This window comes from Prionailurus bengalensis, chromosome C2 (genome assembly GCF_016509475.1).
Source record: "Prionailurus bengalensis isolate Pbe53 chromosome C2, Fcat_Pben_1.1_paternal_pri, whole genome shotgun sequence".
NCBI lineage: Eukaryota > Metazoa > Chordata > Mammalia > Carnivora > Felidae > Prionailurus > Prionailurus bengalensis.
In genome coordinates, this window is record NC_057350.1 from 149,672,059 (window position 1) to 149,686,020 (window position 13,962).

Consider the following 13,962-nt stretch of genomic DNA (forward strand, 5'->3'; position numbering starts at 1 on the left):
TAAGGTGTAGAGCTGGATGTCCTCTGAGGTCCCTGTGTGCCACCATATGTTACTGCAGATGGCATGAGGAAAGCTGCAGACAAGCCCCAGCCCTGCCGTTCAGAGCAGTGTGCCCTTGGGCTCTCTGGGCCTCAGTTTCCTCCACTCTGAGTTGAGGACAGCGGCCCCTTTCCCCATTCCCAATCACTGACCTGTCCTTTCTGATGGCCTTCGGGTGAAGCCCCCACCCTAGTAGTCTCCTGGGAGCCTCTGCAGGGGACGGGGCCTTGGTCAGGTGCTGAGGGATCCCTGGTGAGGGGTGCAGGTACTACCTTCAAGGCCATCTCCCAGCAGGGGAGTACCCAAGTATCTCCCACACTGGCTGAGGGGCCACCCTCCAAGCTGCTTTCTGTTGTCCTGAGAGCCCCTTGGATGTCCTTGGCCCAATCTCAGAGAAGGAAGTTGAGGACAGGAAAAGGCCATGGTTCCCACCTGCCTGGTTGAGCCCCGCTGAAGGCAGGCAAGGAAGGTGCCTTTCCTGCTTCTTAAGGGAACAGGGAGCATCCCACTATCAGGTTCCTGCAGGAGCAGGGAATGGATGGGGCGGGGGGGCGGTCTTCCCTGCCTGCCTTGCCCAGGGGTCATGGCTAACCCTGTCTGTCATCTTCCCTCCTGCTTGGCCCCCACCAGGACCAGCTGAAGCAGCTGCAGGAGATCCTGGGCAGCCTGAGTCTGCAGGAGGAAAAGACACGGGCATCCCAGCTCCTCCTGGACCAGCAGGTCAACAGTGAGGCTCAGCGGAGCAGCAGCCTCGTTGCCCAGCTGCGGGCCATGGTGGCCGAGAGGGAGGCCAAGGTGCAGCAGCTGGAGCTGGAGATCGGGCAACTGGGCGTGCAGGTGAGTAGGGCCCTGGCCTGCCTCGGCCCGCCATCCATTTCCAAGCCCTGGCAAGTCCGTCCACCATCCAGAGAAAGCTCAGCAACTGCCGCTTTCCACCTGCCTTTCCTCAGGCCTCGCCATGTCCTACCTGGCTCCACTTTGGCCCTCTGCTTCCCTCTGGCTTCCCACCCATCCCCACACACCTTTCCTCTCCTTCCTCTGATGGTCTCCCTTCTCTGCATAAAACCTGTCTGGGACTCTGCGTCCCCCTTGGCCTCACTCGATCCTCCAAGGTCCAGGCTCCTCCCAGCTCCCCCTCCCCCTCCCCACCTGTGGCCTTCACCCTCATGATCCAGGATGGCGGCTACAGTGCCAGGCTTTACATTCCCATTCCAGGCAGCAGGATGGCAGAAAGGAAGCCACTCTCCATCCAACTTACGAGGCCCCATGTGATAAGCTATTGCTGCTGCCCCCCTCCTGCATCTTCTCTTTTTAAAAAAAAATTTTTTTTAATGTTTATTTATTTTTGAGAGAGAGAAAGACACAGAGGATGAGCAGGGGAGGGGCAGAGAGAGGGAGACACAGAATCCAAAGCACATTCCAGACTCTGAGCTGTCAGCACAGAGCCTGACGTGGGGCTCGAACTCACGGGCCGTGAGATCATGACCTGAGCCGAAGTCTGACGCTTAACAGACAGCCACCCAGGCACCCCCTGAATCTTCTTTTCACCCTTCCCTTCCCCCACACTCTGGCCATGTGGCCACCGTTTAGCTCCTTACGTGGCCCTGCTTTGTCCCCATTCCAGGCTTGTGCACATGCCTGAAGCATATGTCTTCCCTTTCCTCCCCCACTACCACTGCCTGTTCAGTGGTCCTCGGCCTTTAGGCCCTACCCAGTCATGAGCTTCTCCAGGGAGCCCCAAGGCCCACATTCTGTGTTCCATGCCCTTCCTGGGCACTCTCCCAACTCCCCGGGCACCCCCAGGCCAAACCTTTGTCACCCTATGTGATCATCTTCCTGTTTCCCCCTCTAAACTCCTCCTGAGGGGGCACACGCCACGGTGCCTCCTTGCATGGCACAAGACTGAGCCCCCAGTGTGCTCAAAAGCGCTTAATGCTTGTCTAATGAGGGGGTTCCTTAGAGTGGTACCTTGGTGGATGCCTTGCTGGCACAGCCTGGGCTTCTAGGGGTCAGGCACCGTGGCACCGTGGACTGTCTGTGACTCCTTCCTGTGGTGGTGGTGCTCAGAGGAGAGGGGAATTGGTGGCCTCTGGGGAAAAGGATTCCATGACAGGCACACAAGTCTCCCCGTGGCAGAGAAGCCTCACAGCCAGGGTGACTGGGACAGCCAAAGGCAGTCACAGAGCAGCCCTGCCTTTCGTTCCCAGGGATCCAGGTCCAATCAAAAGTGTGGGCGCCCACGAGCCCCTCAGCCCCAGCCTCAGTGTGGTGTTGCCTGGGCTTGGTGGTTTGTCTCACAGCCGTCCATCCGCAGAGGCCAGGGTGGCCTGGGACCTCAGAAGTGGCTGTGGTAGAAAATGTTGCAGCCCCTGAGGGTGAAGGCAGGGAGCCCAGGGTTGACCAAGGCCTAGGGACAGAGTATGTGTGGCCGTGAGTGGGGGCATTGCCTTTCAGTCCTCACCCTGCTTCCCAGTGGGAAGTGAAGTCTCAAGGAGCATGTGGGAACATTCCAGTATTTTCACTCCACCACTGTCCCGCCTCCAGGCACACAACACAGAACCAATTCTTACCTCAGAGGTCATCGGCTAATTGGGAGCCACAAGAGAAGTTGGTGCACACATCTCAGGATGGGCAGGGCTGGGGGACGTGCCGGGTTGTCTGGGACTCACCCCCAACTATCCACCCCTGATGGCCTGACCTCCTGCTGGGGGCCCTCCAGTGCTCCTTCTTCTGGCCTCACCAGCTATCCAGAAGCCCGAGGTGCCAGGGGGAAAAGGGGTCCGGGAAGCCCAGCCTCCCTCCAAGACCTCTGGCCCTTGCTGTGGCCCTGCCACCCTCTATGGCCCCAGGTGTCTGGAAAGTCCAAGCGTCTCCAGCTGACAAAGGCAGCCAGCCTCAGGTCACACGTGGCATTCACCCTGTGTGGGTGGGGCTGCTCAGAGAGGTGGGCCCACTCAAAGACGTCAGCCTCCGATCTGGCCTGAATCAAAGGCCACGCACTTCCCTTTGGGACCTGAATGTAGAACAGCTTCCTGGCCCGGTCACCACCTCGCTCCATGTAGCTCCCTTTCTGAAGAGAGGCATTATTAGATGTCATTATCATGCAACGAGTGCCTTCGCCAAACAGCCTCCCTTTTCTCTCCTGAAAAGAAGCCTCTTTCATATCCCCTAAAAGCCCCGAACTCAAGCCAAGGCCCCCTCCTGCCTCCTCCAGGCTTCTGAGCCAAAGCGCTGAGCGTCGAACCTATGTCTGTTCCTTGCAGTATCTTCGGAATAAAGGAGTGGGCGAGGGGTCCGGTGGGCCTGAGGTCAACCCTGCCTACGCTAAGTTCCTGGAGGACCCGGGCCAGACAAAGTCCCCGGCCTCAGCAGGTGATCACGTTGGCAGGCTTGGATCTTCTCGGTAAGAAAAAAAGTGGGATAGAGGGGTTGGTAAGTGAATATTAATTATTCAGAAAAAAGGCTGCCTCTGCTGGGAAGCCACGGGTGCAGTTCTGAGATGACTGTGCCATCCGTTGTCCTTCCAATCTGTGGGCCTCTCCTATTCCATTAGCCCTGCGTCTGCAGGGAGGAGCCGGTTAGGCTCCAGGTATTATTCCTGCGAGAACATCTGGTTGCAGCTCCCTGTAATATCCTCTCTGATCTGGCCTTGAAACGCACCTGCTTCTAGGATTTTCAAACAGACCTGTGTTGGATTGCTCAAGGCTATGATGTCTCCTGGTTCTGTCTCGTCTTGAGCAAGCAAGAGTTCTGGAAAGAAGGGCAGCAAATCCACAGGACTGCCCCGCCAGGCTCGCTGTGAGGACCAGCACCAGCCACCTCCTCGGGCTCCCCAGATCCCGGCCGGCCCCTGCTCTCCTCCCAGGTGGGGCCCAGCCGGCCTTCCCGTGGTGATGAGCCCCTTTTGCCTTCACACAGCTCGGTGACCAGCCTGGGCCACACGCTGGTGGAATCTGCTCTCACGTGGCCTTCTCTGCCCAGTCCTCATGGGGCCTCAGCCAGGTATGAACCCAGGATCTCAGAGCCCTCACAGTCCTTCCCATCCTTGATTGGTCGGCCAGTTCTGCCATCCCATCATAAGGAGGGGAAACTGAGGCCATGCCAAGTCAAAGGACTCTACCAAGTTTATACAAAGACATGGAGGGTCAGGGAGGCCCAGTGCCTTAACCAAGGTGGTAGCGCAGGTGGCTTCGGAACTTGAGTCTTGGCCTCTGGCTTGCAGTTCAGTGTCCCTTCCTGCTACCACAGAGTTAACACAGGGACTTCCAGGGCCTGGAGCCCAGCTCCTCTCCTTGTCTTCTCTTCCCCACTGAGACTCAGTCTCTAGGGCGAGAATTTCATGTCATACGGGTTACCACTTTAAGTCACTGATATCCCCTCAGCTCTCTGGCCCCTCTTTGTTGTTAGAATCAAGCCTAGTACTTAAATGGCTCCTTTGTTTTCCTGCCAGCTCGCAGACAAATGGTAGCTTTGTCCTGCCTCTGAGCCCTGTCGTGAGCCCTGCCCACTGTCCACTGGAGCCATGCTCCTGGCGTCAGCCCCCATCTCCGCCCCTTAGGCAGGTCAGCTCGGGTTCCGGGCCAGGCCTCTGAGTGGCCCTAGTCCACATATGACTTGCTCTATGGCTCCGGGCTTTCCTCCTCTCTGAGATGCTGTTTCCTAAGTAGCGCCTGAGACACTTCTAGCCTGACTTTTGGCAGCACAAGGGACCATGGGCCAAGGCCAGCCCTGCAACGGCCCCACCCATCAGCCCCGGGGTCACAAGGGCACTTGGGGGAGAGTGGGCTACTCTGAGTGACAAGATGACTACTTCTAAGTGTGGGAGGCCTCCTGGGGCCACAGGGAGAATGGACAGGCTCCGTCTCTCTGAGGTTTTAGTCACAGTAGTGGGAGTGGGAAGAGGGACAAGATGGCCTTCAAGATCCCTTCCAGGCCTGTGTGGCCGTCACCTTTGCGCTCCACAGGGAAGCAGGAGCAGACGTGCTCCTCAGCTGTCCAGACTGCTGACTCTCAAACTTATTTCATGCACGTTACACAAATATTTACTGAACTCAACCACGTGCAGGCCCTACCCTCATGGAGCACACAGACCTCTTCCCACAGTGACAGGACGAGGAACGTGTCTATCGGGGCTGGCGTGGTGACCGTGACGGGGTATCTGGGAGGAGGGCAGGGGGGAAGGGTCAGGCCCCTTTCTCCTGCAGCTCCCTCCTACACACACCCCCTCACAAGAAAATCATGGAGGTGGCTTTGACCAGAGCTTTCTGGACTGCAGTGTGCACACAGATCAGCTGGGCATTTGCCAGGTTAGATGCAGGTTTTGACTTGGCAGGTCTGGATCCACAGGCACTGATTCAGCGACTATATAGTTTGAGCGGCAAAGCCTTAAAGTATATTTAGGAGTCAGAACATGGAGGAGTCTGCAGTCCTCAGGGCCCATCTCATCCAAGCCCCTCAGCTTTCAGAGGGAGGACCCAGGCCCAGACAGGGTAAGAGACCTGCCCGAGATCACAGAACAAGTTAGCCCCTGGGCCCGCACCCCCCCAGCCCAGCTCTCCATGTGTCCTGCGTTGCTAGAAAAGCAAACGGAGGATCACCAGGGCCTCGGGGGGAAAGATGAGGGCAAAGCAGAGAGCAGCTTGGGACTCACAAGTGGGCTCTGGGGGGTTGGGCTGCGGGCAGAGTTCACCTTCCATCTGGGCTCCAGCCAGCAGGTGAGGGGCTAGTAGGCAGGCCCGGTGGCCAGGAGGGGAGCAGTGACGGGCTAGATCAGCACTGAAGAAAACTGACCAAGTCACAAAGTGGGCTGGGCTTGAGGCCAAGCCAGGAGATGCAGGAGGGCTGGGACAGGCTGATAGGGAGACAGAGGCTAGGCATGGTGGCCAGACCACTGGCCACACAGGTGCCCAGGACACCCCAGGCCCTCAAGGGCCAAATTCCATAGCAGCCAGCCTAATTCCAGGCCCCTCCAGGGACTGGATGGACAGAGATACTGATGCAGCTCTAGCCATAGTGAGATCTGGCTGTGCAGCCAGCTAAGTGAGGTCTAGAGACTTCAGCAGGTACAGGAATAGTGGGCTGAGAAGAAGCTGGAGGAGGAAGACCATCAGGGCCAGGATGGATGGGGTTGGCTTCCTTCTCTGTGGCTATCTCTGAGGATCCCTGAATGTTCTTCCAGTCCCTCCTACCATCAGAGGTAAGTGTGTGTCTTCAGATAGCCCCTCAAATGACTTCTGCCCTCTGTACCCACCCTGGTCCCCAGGTTCTCGGACTCCCCGGAACAAAAGGGCTGGCAGGCACAAGTGACAGAGTTCAAGAGCCTCTGGCAGGCTGCTGAGGTGGAGCGCGACCGGCTCACCGAGTTTGTCACTGTCCTACAGAAACGGTAACACATGGCGCCCAGGGACATGCTGTCATGGGCCTATGTGGATGGGGGTGTGGACGGCCTGACACAAGGGCATCTTTCTTAGACAGGGGCCAGGCCTCATCTGTGACTGGGCCCACCTTCCTCGAGAGTTTGGCTCCCGCAACGTTGGTCTAGGGCATTCCCAGTCATCACTTGTGTGCTCAACTAAGTGCTTCACAGCTTTGGGGCCCTATTGTCATTCTTGTGGTTTGTCCTGTCCTATGTGTATCCAGTGGGACTGCTATGTGCATGTGGACATGTGGTGGGAGTCTCAGGGGAGAGGCTCTCTGGAGTAGGTAAATCAGTCAGACGAATCCACAAATAATTGAAGTCTCTGATGAACATGGCACCGTACTTGGCACCATTGGGAAATTTGGTGGCAAGATAGAGGCTAGACTGATGTCTGAATTACAGACAGCAAGAGAGCCGCTCATAGATGGGAGGTGAAACTTCTCTGGGGAGGAGGGAAGCATGTCACCCAAGGCAGTGGACCAGGAGGTATAGTTTTCTCCAAGGGGTTGTCGACAGACTTCCATTCAGATAAGTCAGTGCTTCTTGCTCAAGTGACCCTTTTGGCAAGAATTGCAGGTACTCAGGCCAACACATGGCCCAACCATGTGACCTCCACAGTGGAAAATATAAAGGATAGCACTGACTTCTTACCCCAACAGGGCAGGCAGCCAGGGCTCTTTGGTGACAGACAGTAGAAACCACTTCTGGTAAGTTAAGGGAAAGGCAGAGTTTTGGAAGGCGTTGGCAGATTTTAAGGGGGCAGGGCAGGAGAGGAGCCCACGGAGGGGCTTGGGAATCTTGGTTGGGGAATCTTGGTCACAGGACCCCTTGGGTGGTCTCTCCTGGGGCACTGGAACAACACAGGCCCAGTGGCTTCCAGTTCTCATGCCAGTGGGTTGTGGGAGAGAAGGTCTAGATGGCCTGGGTTGCTCTCATGTCCAGCCCTAAACACAGGCCAGGCACCTTGCTAGAAGGACCTCCAGGTACTCACAGAATGGAGGAGGGGCAGTTTGCCACAGGGAAAAATCGAGTACCATACCAAAGAAGGAGTGAGCGGTGCTGGGAAGTGGTCGATGAATGGCCATTCCCGAAGTAGTGAGAAGTGACTAGCTATAATTGTTTTCTTTTCATGTAGTACATAGAGAAGATACGAATTTCAGATATACTCAGGGATAAGAGAAAAGTCACATTAATTTCTCTTCTGTAATTGAAATATAATGGATAGCACAAGTCTCTAGTCTATCAAATGGAAGAAACATACTCAATTTAGGATTTCTCTCCCATTTCTCTCGAGCTTCACCTGAATTTGGGGGATTTTGTGAACAAAAGTGACTTAGTTATGTATTGCTGTGTAACAAACCATTCCAAAGTTTGTGGCTTCGCACACAATGGTTTATTCTTTCTCGTGGCTCTGTGGGTTACCTAGGTAATTCTGTTCCACATAACGCCAGCCAGGATCACTCATATGACCTTGTTCATCTGGAAGGTAGACAGAGGTGCCTCAGTTCCCTTTACTGACCTCTCTTTCCGTGTGGTATTTCATCTGCCAGGGCCTCTCTCCATGCAGAGCTGGGATTAGGGTGAAGTGAGCAAGGTACCCAGAGCACAAAATTTAAGGAGGCACTCACTCTCAGAGTCATGCACATGTGTTTTTCTCTCAGCTGATACCCCTGACCTTTTTGGGTTCACTCTGCGGCTTTATGCCATTTTAGGGTGTGAGGGAGCTCTCTGTGGCTCTCTCAGGCCCGTTAGCCAAGACACGTGGCCATTTCTACTCTTGGGCATTGCTGTCTCCCTGGGCTGTAACTAAGAAACAGGGCCCAAGCTCCCTCTGCATTCGTATCCCCTCCAAACTTATTTGGATTTCTCACCCCAAAGTACAGGACCTGCCTTTCTCTGAGATCCCCAGTTCTATTCCTTTCTTTATCTAGAGAGTCTGTTCTGGTCTTGCAGGGGGCGTGCGGGGAGGCAGAGTTTCCCCCTCTCATACACGCCCTATCACTTCTAGCTGCCTCAGGCCCCCTGCAATTCCCCAGTCTTGTGTCCGCATCCTGGAGAAACCACTGTGCTCTGCTTGGGATCCCCTCACCCCCTCACCTGGTGCAGGTAGACTGAAGATAAAAATAGAGCTGGTCATCTGTTTCCCTTCTCTCAAATCCTGTGTCCAGTGTTCTGTGTCTCTTGACCTGCTGTCCAGTGTCTGAAAACAGTATGTTTCATACGTTTTAGCCATTTTTCTAGCTGTTTACACAATAGGAGGGGCTAGTCGGCTTAGTCCGCCATGACAGAAGTCACTAAATTTGTCTCCTTTTGAAAAGCATATAGTTGGCTTTGTTTTTAAATTCAATCTGTGAATTTGTGTTTGAGGATGTGATTTTAACCCATTTTAATTTTTACAATATTTGGAAATATTTTGATCAATTAAATTAATAGTTTCTATTTGCCATGATTTTTCTTTGCTCCTTTTTCTCCATTCTCCTCCTTTATATTGGCTGGGTCGGGTTTTATTTCCCTCTCTTCTATACAAGTTTGGAAGTTATATATTCTATCTTCTATTTTAGTGGTCACCTGCACTCTTTTAACATAGAGTTTCAGCAAGTCTAAAGTCAGTAGAATTCTTTATTATCCCTTTGAGCAATAGGATACATTTAAAGTTTTGCTTTGTTTTGTTTTAGTAATCTCTACCCCCAACGCAGAGCAAATCTCTGCTCAAATTCACAATCCTGAAATCAAGAGTCGCTTGCTCTCCTGACTGAGCCAGCCAGGCACCTCGAATAGTTGAGAATGTTTAATTCTGATTCCCCTTTTTGTGTCTTCCATGTTACTGGACTCTAATATTTGTCTATTACAGCACATTCTTTTTACAAAATCCTCCAAAATTAACCCTCCAAATTCACCTTTTAAAAAATTAGTCAGTATCCCTTTACTTCGGCCAACGTATTTAAAAATGTCTTCCTTCACTGTTCCTTCTCGCATCTCAATCTCCCCTCTGGGTTCAGTTTCCTTCTTACCAAAGTGCGTCCTTTAGTTCAATAAGACTACGTGGATGGTAAACTCCCTGTGTCTTTATTTACTTTGGAATCTTTATTCTGCCTTTCTCTTGAAGGACAATTTCCCTAGGCACAGAATTCTTGGTAGCTGGAGGCCATGAAAGCCCATTGTCATTGAGCATCCATTGTTGCCAAAAAGAAATCTGCTATCAGTTTGATTGTGGTTCCTTCCTAGTTATGTCCTTTCTCTCTAGAAGTCTTTTCAGATATTCTCTTTGTCTTTGGTATTTTGAAGTCTCCCTGTGATGTGTCTAGGTATTGTATTTCGCTTTATTTTTCCTACTTAGGAACTGGTATGCCTTTTCTTTCTGAGGACTTCAGTCTATACATTACCAAGGACTCACTCCACGTGTTGCCTCTCCCCATTGTTTCAGTTCCTTTCATCTAAAATGCCTCATCGGGAAGCCTGGGTGGCTCAGTGGGTTGAGCAACTGACTCTTGATTTCAGCTCAGGTCTGATCTCAGGGTTCGGTGAGATCGAGCCCCGCGTCAGGCTCCCTGCTGAGCACAGACCCTGCTTGGGATTCAGGATTCTCTTTCTCCCTCTCTCCCTCTCTCTCGGCCCCTCCCCTGCTTGCATATGCTCACTTGCTCTCTCCCTCAAAATAAATAAACTTTAAAAGTAAAATAAAATAGGGGCGCCTGGGTGGCGCAGTCGGTTAAGCGTCTGACTTCAGCCAGGTCACGATCTCGCGGTCCGTGAGTTCGAGCCCCGCGTCGGGCTCTGGGCTGATGGCTCAGAGCCTGGAGCCTGTTTCCGATTCTGTGTCTCCCTCTCTCTCTGCCGCTCCCCTGTTCATGCTCTGTCTCTCTCTGTCCCAAAAATAAATAAACGTTGAAAAAAAAAATTTTTTTAAAAAAAAAAGTAAAATAAAATAAAATGTCTAGTCAGCCTATGTTAGACCTTCTTTCCTCTGCAACTCTTAAAGTTTCTCAATATTTTGGGCTGATAACTGCATAGTTTCTTCAAATCTGCATTCCATCTCATTAAACCTCTTCAGCTACACTTCATTTGCCATGAAACCTATTTTAATAATTGTAATTTTCATTTCTAGCAGCTCTTTTTTGTGTAAAACCCCTTGTTCTCTTTCTTTTTTTTTAAATGTTTATTTATTTTCAGAGAGAGTGAACAGGGAGAGGGGCAGAGAGAGAGAGAGAGAGAGAGAGAGAGAGAGAAAGAGGGAGAGAGAGAATCCCAAGCAGACTCCACACTGTCAGCTCAAAGCCTGGCGTGGGGCTCAAACTCATGAACCACAAGGTCATGACCCAAGCTGAAATCAGGAGTTGGGTGCTCAACCCACTGACCCAGCCATGCACCCCTCCTGTTCTCTTTCTTATATTATTTGTTCTTTCATTAAGATTTCTTGCTTTTCTCCTTGTAATAATATGAAACCTACTTCATCCCTTGAAAGTTACTCTATCATCTTCATTACTTCTTGGGACCCTAAGTAACGTCTGTTACCTCCCCCTCACAGTGAATTATTTCTCTATGTGTTTTGTATTTTTGTGTTGTTTCTGTAAGCTTTTCTTCAATGCTGTTGTTTTTTCCTTCTTGTGGGAATTCTTGGGTTATGAAAGTGCTCCTACAGAATGGTTCTGCTTTTGTTTCTGTGGAGCTTTGGGGGTGTCAGTGGTCTCTGAGTGGTACTTTATTGGTTTAGGATTTCCTGAGCACCTGAAGTGCTGGCCTTGTGGTTCAATTTTCTCATGATCGGTGCTTCCCCACCAACACATTTAAGGCCCAGTAGATTGCAAGCTTCCTTACCACTTCCCCAGCTTACAGATGGATTTTGTCTAAGTCTCTTATTGCAAACAAGGCATTCTTTTGAGGCTTCCAGAATTATACAGGGAGCTTCCTTGCAGCTTGCTGCCTTATAGGAGCCCACGTTTACAGCTTCTACACTCAACATTGGCCTCAAAATACCCTGCTTTATGCGGTCCCTGGGAAGCTCAGTCGGTTAAGCATCAGACTCGATCTTGGCTCAGGTCATGATCCCGTCCCGAGTCAGGCTCCACACCGAGTGTCGAGCATGCTTGGGATTCTCTCTCTCCCTCTCTTTCTCTGCCCTTCCCCTGCTCATGGTCTCTCTCTCTCAAAATAAATAAATATTTTTTTAAATCCTTGCTTTATGTGATTGGAAGTTTTATTAGTTTTCTATTACAAACATATACTTACTTATTGTAAAAAGCCTCCTTTTCCAACCTGCCACTCCCCATTTCTCATAGAAAAGAACTGTCAGAACTTCTAAAATGTTTTCTTTGCACATCCAACAATGTATATGCAAATATATGTGTATACATCTGTGCACATATATGCACATACATTTTTATTAAAAGATGGACTCACACTAAACACATCTTTACATTTTTGTTAAGAGTATACCACTGTTAGGTTTCTAAATGTGGAATCATTGGGTCATAGAATGTGTACATTTAGATGTTTACAAATAATGGCAGATTACCATTTTAAAATGAATTCATTTACATTCCCACCAATGATGTGAACTATCCACCATTTCCCCATAGCGTCACGTCTACAAAGTTTTATCAGTGCATAATGTTTTTGCCAAGCTAATTAAGGAACACTATTATCTCATGGTTGTTTTTAGCTACTTTGCTATAACTAAAAGTGGGGATGAGCATATTTTTCACCTGTTTCCAGCCTTTCACATGTTCTTTTCTGTTAAATATATATTCATACTATTGCACATTTTTAAAAAGAGTTGTTTATGTTTTTTCTTTACATCTATAAAGAGCTTTTTATGAATTATGTATATAGTATTAGGTATGTAATATGTAATATTACATACATTTGTCTCCATAAAGGTATTATATCATTTATATTAAATTAGTTCCTGGGCATGGGGACCTCCTCATCTGAGCATCCCCACATTTAAAGTCCTCGTGAAAGCAAAATTTTTAACATGAAAACATTCGCTAATGACTTGCCTTACCTAACATTGTTCACTTTACGCTGCCATTGGGTCACTTTGGTCAGACTCTTAAAATATAATGAAAATCGGGGCTCCTGGGTGGCGCAGTCAGTTAGGCGTCCAACTTCAACCAGGTCGCGGTCTGTGAGTTCGAGCCCCACGTCAGGCTCTGGGCTGATGGCTCAGAGCCTGGAGCCTGTTTCCGATTCTGTGTCTCCCTCTCTCTCTGCCCCTCCCCCGTTCATGCTCTGTCTCTCTCTGTCCCAAAAATAAATAAAAAAACGTTGAAAAAAAAATTAAAATATAATGAAAATCAATTACAAAGTAAAAAGGCAAATTAACAAAAAATCTGGCATGTCATGAGGTTGATGCCCACGATGTTAGGGAGCTGTTAGAAAGCCATGGCAAACAAGAATCTAGCTGAATTAGCCCAGTAAATGATTAAAGAAGAACAAATCGGTGAGAATGCAGACTGGTCAAAAGAGAACACTCAGAATACCAGTGAGAAGTGTCGAGTAGAAAGTGAAATCTGCAGAGGCCGGAGAAGGAGCAGCCCCAGACCAGGCCACAGGTGGAGGAATGAGAAGGATGTGAGCTTTTGTGTGTGTTTAGAAGAAAAGCTGTGGGGCCTGCTGATCAATCGGAAGCAGAGAGCAGTGAGGAAGAGAGAGAAGGCAAGAATGACGCTCAGGTATTTAGGCCAAGCACCTCTATGGGCGGTGGTGACATTTATCAAGATTCCTCGAGGATGGCACATTTTGGGAGGAGAAACCAAAAGTTCGATCATTCCTAAACGTTGTCAGACTTCGTAAAGTGCTTTACCATTTATATGGTGTTTGCTGTTCGTTTCTTATTTCCCCTATCACGAACCTAAACAAAATGCAAACATTACTGAAATACACGGCAGGAAAATGAAAGCCCCTCACCCACGGACGACAGTCAGTGAGTGCTGCAGACCCCTGCTTTCAGCTCACTGGCTGAATTTCATTAGCACTAGTATCTATTTGGTTTTAAATTTTTAATCTGTTATAAATTTTTTAATTAGGTCATATATTATGCATAATCTTCTGCTACTTACTTCACTCAGTAATAAATCTCAGACATCCCCTTCATATCAGCACACATCCTTTTTATGGTTAAGGAGTTTTTTTACTGCGCGAATCCACTATGATTTATTTATCCTTTATTTACATAAATGGCATTATATTGTATATATTCTTGTGGCACTTGTTTTTTTCTTCACCAGTCCTACAGTCTGGAGATCCGTGTTTATACACGTAGCTCTGCCTCCTCCTTTCCTGTTGTCGGAGCAGTGCTGTCCGTTAGAACTTTCTCTGATGCCGGAGGTGTTCTGCAGCTCGGCTGTCCAATGCAGCGGCCGTTAGCCACATGTGGCTCTGATCAGTTGAAATGTGGCTAGTGTGACTGAAGAACTGAATTTTTTGTTTCATCTTCACTAATTTCAACTTAAAACAGCTACATGTGGACATGAGGCTGCACTGTGTTGAACAGGACAATCTGT

At 49.9% G+C, this 13,962-nt stretch overlaps 1 protein-coding gene across 2 annotated transcripts in view; it reads left to right on the forward strand.

Annotated features, from left to right (window-relative positions):
* CCDC13 (coiled-coil domain containing 13) overlaps nucleotides 1-13,962 on the forward strand; it is a 53,546-nt gene that overhangs the window by 33,691 nt on the left and 5,893 nt on the right. For both annotated transcript variants that reach the window (XM_043595629.1, XM_043595628.1), the window contains exons 10-13: nucleotides 670-876; nucleotides 3,303-3,442; nucleotides 3,958-4,041; nucleotides 6,302-6,424. In XM_043595629.1, the coding sequence (XP_043451564.1) occupies nucleotides 670-876; nucleotides 3,303-3,442; nucleotides 3,958-4,041; nucleotides 6,302-6,424 (554 nt within the window). The remainder of the gene's footprint in view (nucleotides 1-669; nucleotides 877-3,302; nucleotides 3,443-3,957; nucleotides 4,042-6,301; nucleotides 6,425-13,962) is intronic.